The 6123-nt window shown below is 35.9% G+C and overlaps 2 protein-coding genes across 2 annotated transcripts; both read right to left on the bottom strand.

The window, feature by feature from the left end:
* Positions 1-435: 435 nt before the first annotated feature.
* Positions 436-1295, bottom strand: LOC145157434 (uncharacterized). The gene is made up of 2 exons (XM_079076470.1): positions 965-1295; positions 436-884 (listed from the first exon to the last, which is right to left on the bottom strand). The coding sequence occupies exons 1-2, from the start codon at positions 1293-1295 to the stop codon at positions 436-438; spliced, it is 780 nt and encodes a 259-aa protein (XP_078932596.1).
* A 2761-nt stretch (positions 1296-4056) lies between these two features.
* On the bottom strand, positions 4057-5915 carry LOC145159113 (small ribosomal subunit protein RACK1). The gene is made up of 2 exons (XM_079078015.1): positions 4947-5915; positions 4057-4355 (listed from the first exon to the last, which is right to left on the bottom strand). The coding sequence occupies exons 1-2, from the start codon at positions 5832-5834 to the stop codon at positions 4254-4256; spliced, it is 990 nt and encodes a 329-aa protein (XP_078934141.1). The 5' UTR covers positions 5835-5915; the 3' UTR covers positions 4057-4253.
* Positions 5916-6123: the final 208 nt, after the last annotated feature.

Raw genomic sequence — 6123 nt, forward strand, 5'->3', positions numbered from 1 at the left:
ACATCCATTGAAGTCACAAAAACCATGGAGGTAGGAAATTTTATGGGTATTCAAATGGAGGGAAATTTTAACATATTAAGGGGCTGTTTGGCAAGATCTGAATTTTTAAGATATGAATTTTTAAGAGATCTGAATTTCTAAGAGGGTCTGAAATTTTAAGAGCTGAATGTTTAACATGCTGTTTGGTTGAGACCTCTGAATTGTTGTGCTGAATTATTAAAATGACCATTTTACCCTTATGTTTTATTTTTTATTGAATTCAAGTGTTTGTTTAGAAAATAACCTAATAAATTTCTTAAATAGGTATTAAAAATATATAAACACCATATAAAATCCAAATTTAGCATAAATCAAAATTAAACACAAATCCAAATCAAACATAAATATTTTTAAATCCACACAATCATACTAAAATCCAAATAAAATCCTACAAATTTAATTTGACCCCAATTGATTCGCAATCTGGTCACGCAAATTATCCATGTATTCATTGCCTTGTGAACCCCATTCCATATCGTGTATATTTTGGCCATCATTCTCTCCCCCTTGTGCTTGATCATTTTTCTCCTCGAACGCCATAAATAACTCATCATGAATATCACATTTCCTTATGAAATTGTGGACTGCAAAACAAGCAATGACTATATCTCTTTGCACTGAAAAAGGAAAAGGGGTCATTCGCTTTAGGATTGGGAATCTCGCCTTCAAAACAGTGTGTCCACGTTCAATAACATTTCTGAGTTGCGCATGTGCATGATTGAATTTTTCTTCCTCAGTTAACGTACGTCGCCGTTGATAATCGGATAACCAATATCTCGTGTTGCGGTAAGGAGTCATAAATCCACGATTGTTGGTGTATGCAGCATCGCAAAGGTAATATTGATCTATACACATGATTGAAGGAAGTATTATATATAGAAATTTAAAATCGTATTTTAGAATAAATTTAGAAAGAATTACAAACCTGGAGGATGGAATGGAAAGCCTGAAGTCGGGTTAAATGCAACTTCTTTCAAAACTCGCGAATCATGTGTTATGCCCTCCCAACCGACCCATACGAATGTGAATATCATATCAAAATCACAAATTCCTAAAACATTTTGAAAGCATTCACCTTTTCCTCTTCCCATGTAGCGAGTTTGTTGATCAGTAGGCACGACTGCATGTACAAGAGTTCCATCTAACGCACCTATTCCTCCATGAAATATTTCTTTTAGCCTACGATGTCTCTCTGAGGAATTTACGGTTGCATTTGAATTCGTTGGCACTATAACTTCTTTTGCAAAAATCATCATTGCATTTAGCACCTCATGAAAGCATCTATGAACAGTTCTGTAGAGTGTTGAAACCTTCGTTTGATAATCCTGAACCGTTTATTATGTGCTATAGTTGTCAAGAACATAGCCATCTTTTCTTCAACGCTTATATGCCTACTACTTTGCAACCAATTGTTTCGTCTAAAATGATTGCATAAAAGTACATACGTTTCACGTGAAAGACGCATCAGCTCATGACATTGTGTAGAAGTTCCATGTAACAATTCTTGTGTATGTTGATGACCGCTCATTTCTGAATCGTTATCAATTGCCCTTCCAATTCTATTGGATGCTAGATTCAACCAATAGCAACATAGTAAAATGAAAATGCAATTTCTTCATCTGAATCCATAAGCAATCTGTTATTTTGAAAATACATAACAATTATATTAACAACATATAACGTAAAAATTCATCCAAAACATCAACTCATTTATGTCATATAAAAATCTAGTTCAAACCAAAGATCAAGTAATACAAAACATCTAGTTATCCAAAAAAAACCATAAAATCATTCAAAACATCTAGTTAAAAAAAAAAAAAAAAAAAAAAAAAAAAAAAACCATCAACTCATCCAAAACTTAACGAAACATTCCATAATGTGCTCCAACAGTCTTGACCCAATTCTCACAAATAGTTGGATCAATGGTTAACCACACGTGCCTCTTATGCGCACCTTCACCATAAAGAGCAACAACAATAGTGTATCATGGTTCAAATATTCTCCATCCTAACTTCTCCAACTTTTCCATACACGCACCCAAATTTGAAGAAGCTTGCTTTTCCACAAATATCTTAGCAATTGTTGCAATATCTTCCCCGATTTCAAGCAATCTTGAATTCGATGCATCTTTACCCTTATCTTTACTTTTTTTTTGTCACTTTGCCGAATCTGTAGTCTTTTGTTTTTTTTTATTGAGTGGAGGACTCTTCACCGAGACCTACAGTTTCTTGTTGAGTGCAATCAATGTCGTCAAAGTCATGTAAACTATAGTGGCTTGAATCTTGAGTATGACGGGGAAGGGTAGAAGTTGGCCCCCAACTATGAATGTATGTCGCAGTCGCGCCTTCAAACAACTGTGTGCAAAGGTCGGGGTACGGTAGTGGCGTGCGTCTCAAAGAATCCACATGTTTGTTTGACTGTTTGGAAAAAATATTTTATTATTTAAACGTGATAATATATTTTTTATAACTAAACAAAATACCTTCGATTGTAGTTCTCATTCTTCTTTGGAAAGATTGAAGGTGTTGGTTGTTGGATTGTACACATTGTCGGTTTTGTTTTTTAACTTCAAAAAAACACCAAACTTTGACTTTAGGTAGTCATAACGGTTCTTCATTTGTTTTTGGTCGGCAATAAAGTTATGTTCAATTTTTAATGTTTCAGCTACATTCCTCCAAGATAGTGCTTTCAAACTACTCCCTTCCCGTCCATTGAGAGTAACTTCGCGTAAACAAGCTTCTAGAAACGTTTTACTACACCTTCAACCTTCCAACTAATCTTATCCTTCTTTTCTCCCATTTCTTTGATCAATTCAACAAAAAAAATGCATGTTTTAGCAACAAGTTAAACATTGCAAATACACATTTTCAACAACAATTTACGCAAATAAAGGCACATTTTCAACGACTACTTCAACAAAACAAAGACACATTTTCCACAACGACTTCAACAAAACAAAGGCACAATTAGAAAAACTAATGCATATTTCATGATAACAGCAAGATTGAACAAAAAAAATTGAGTATAAAAAATCAACCATAACATCAAAAATTCAACATCAACATTTTATCATATCCATTGAACACATTCAAATTCAATTGTATACCATCAAAATCGAGCATATAACATCAAAATCGAGCCTATACCATCAAAATTCAACATCAACATTTTATCATATCCATTGAACACATTCAAATTCGATCATATACCATCAAAATCGAGCATATAACATCAAAATCGATCATATACCATCAAAAATTCAACATAACATTTTATCATATCCATTGAACACATTCAAATTCGATCATATACGATCAAAATCGAGCATATAACATCAAAATAATATATATTACAATTGAACAAATCAGAAACTGTTTACCATAACATAAGAACTTGATTTCCATTTTTTATTTTCGAATTTGGGGGGAAAGAAGGAAGAAACAGAAGATCAATCGATTTTCAGAAGAAGCTAACGCACCTGTTTTGGATTTTTTGATTTTCGAGTTTAGGGTACAGAAGAAGACGCAGTCGGAGTTTCAGGCGGCCGACGTCGACGTTGGGGTGGGCGGCGTCTTCTCAGGCAGCGTCATCGGCGAAGGGAAGCAGACACGACAGGGGAAGAAGACGCAGGAAGAAGACGGGAGAAGAGGAGGCGGGTATGTTCGATTGTTTGGTTTAGGGAAAAACGACAGTTCCCTATCTAAAAAATTAAGATGTGTTCTTTATTTTAAGAGGCAAAAAGTAAGACGCAAACAAGCGATCTGAATCTGAATTTTTCAGACATTAACAGGCCTTAATTTTACAATTAAGAGGTGGTTACAATTAAGAGGTAAACAACCAGCCCTAAGAAAAGCAATTGAAAGTAAAGTGAATCAAGGGTTCCCCAATGAATACTCTTTCTTTAAATTGCTGATGAGCATTATGAGATGATAAAGCAGAGTGGATGTGACAACATTATTTTTTTCTATGGGATATCACGTAGAACAAAAATCAGAGATAATTATAGAAATAGAAAAATTAAGCAAACAAAATATTTTCCTTAGTAAAATAAGGGGGAAATAACAACAACTAAACAAATATGTCTCTCCAAAACTGAAACTTCCATAAGCCAATCAAAACATAAAGTCGAAACATAAATCATAACTTTCAAGGGTACCTATTATAGCAACATCACATAATATCCTTAAAACATGCAAATTAAATTAAACTCCATTTTAATAACGACCAATTCCCCAAACTCTTACTACTCCATCTGTATATCCACTGAATAGTGTGCTTCCATCCGCACTCCAACTTAGGCTTGTGCAGTAAATAACCTATAAAATCATTCATACAACAAACCACACTAAATTAATGTTCTCTTACAACTACATTTGAAAAAGAAATGAAAAAAGAGAAAATACTATGAGAGCGAAGATATAATAATCATTGTATCTAACTTCATATGTAAAAAAAAAAATCACATTGAAAATAAAAGTCAAGTGTCCATTTTTTACTTGAAAGTATAACGTATACATAGTTTTTATTTTAGTGTCATCAGAAACATTTGACAGTTGATTGAAAAATTGAAATGTGAAAAGTTTATCACGAAGAAATTCATAAAATGATCATTATAACATGCACATTTAGAATCTAGATTAGCTTATGATATGATTCTAGTCACCCAAATGGTTATTATGCTCGTGAATAATCAAATATTCATAATCAAATGGACTATATTAGTGTATCACAACCAAAATACTTTGACTTTTTTTATTTGAATCTGAAAATTGCTAGCTTAGAATCTAAGGATCTTGTTGATGGGGGGTAATGTGAATGTGAAACCCTTTTTTAAATGGGTGATATAACTCATAATATGAACAACTAAACAATATGAAATAGCATTGAAAAGAAACAAAGAATAAGACCTTAGTTTTTCCTGCATTGGTTTGAGTAGTGGTGCCTTCAGCTGCCATTTCAGACTCCTGTTTGAGATCAACCTTAAGATCGACAACAATGGTCTTGCTCTCCAAATCCCAAATCTTAATGCTCGATTCTGTAGCAGCGCAGAGCCAGTACCTATTAGGGCTGAAACAAAGAGCATGAATGATCGAACTGGCATCTAGAGAGTAAAGTCTCTTCCCCTCAGCCAAATCCCAAAGCAAAATCATCCCATCTTTTCCACCACTAGCGCACAGAGAACCGTCCGGCGACACTGCAACGGTGTTCACATAGCCACCGTGTCCGGCCAAAGTTGATCTGAGCTTACAGTTAGTCAAATTCCAGATCTTCACAGTTTTGTCCCATGAGGCTGAGACAATCGTTGGCTGCAAAGTGTTGGGGCTGAAACGAACACAACTCACCCAATCACTGTGAGCGTCTCCGTCTTGGATTGTGTATTTGCATTCCCCGAGTGTGTTCCACAGTTTGATCGACTTGTCACGGGACGCCGACACGATCTGACGGTTGTCGATCGAGAATGCGACGGAAAGGACGTCTTTGGTGTGGCCAACGAAGCGGCGTGCGGTGGTTCCGGCGTTGAGATCCCAGAGACGGAGTTCTCCGTCCCATGAACCGGAGAGAGCAAACTGGCCGTCGGAGGAGAGAACGACGTCTTGAACAAAGTGAGAGTGGCCGGTGAGACGGCGCTGTGCGACACCATAGGTTTTGTCTTCCTTAGTGAGGCGCCAAACGATGATTGACTTGTCACGGGAAGAGGTGACGATCATGTCGGAGTTGTCGATTGGGGTGGCGATTGCGGTGACCCAATCGGTGTGGGCCCTCATCGTGCCGCGGAGTACCAATGAGTCCGCCATTTTTTTGCTACTGTAAGCTCCTCTCGGATGATACAAGAGGCTGAGCAGAATCGAAGGTTAGGGAGAAACCCTAGACTTAGAAGAAGTGAATTTATAGTGGGCTATTTAGGGTTTTGGACTTTGGACTGGATTGGAGATTAGGCCTTTTTGTTTTCTTAGAACAAATTGTATAGAGAGAAAATTAGAATTGATCATTTTGGTTATAGGCTTTTGAAAAAATCAAATTTTCTACTCTTCATCAAAATGTTATTTGTTTTCCAATGGTTTGGTGTTAAGTCGTATGGTTTTT

Source organism: Lactuca virosa, chromosome 2 (assembly GCF_052849685.1).
Source record: "Lactuca virosa cultivar CGN04683 chromosome 2, Lactuca_virosa_CGN04683_v6, whole genome shotgun sequence".
NCBI lineage: Eukaryota > Viridiplantae > Streptophyta > Magnoliopsida > Asterales > Asteraceae > Lactuca > Lactuca virosa.

Coding starts and splice junctions, on each gene's coding strand:
- LOC145157434 (XM_079076470.1), bottom strand. CDS start 1,295: ATGATGATTTTTGCAAAAGAAGTTATAGTGCCAACGAATTCAAATGCA. Junction 885..964: donor CTTTCCATTCCATCCTCCAG/GTTTGTAATTCT, acceptor TCATGTGTATAG/ATCAATATTACCTTTGCGAT.
- LOC145159113 (XM_079078015.1), bottom strand. CDS start 5,834: ATGGCGGACTCATTGGTACTCCGCGGCACGATGAGGGCCCACACCGAT. Junction 4,356..4,946: donor CCAATGCAGGAAAAACTAAG/GTCTTATTCTTT, acceptor ATGATTTTATAG/GTTATTTACTGCACAAGCCT.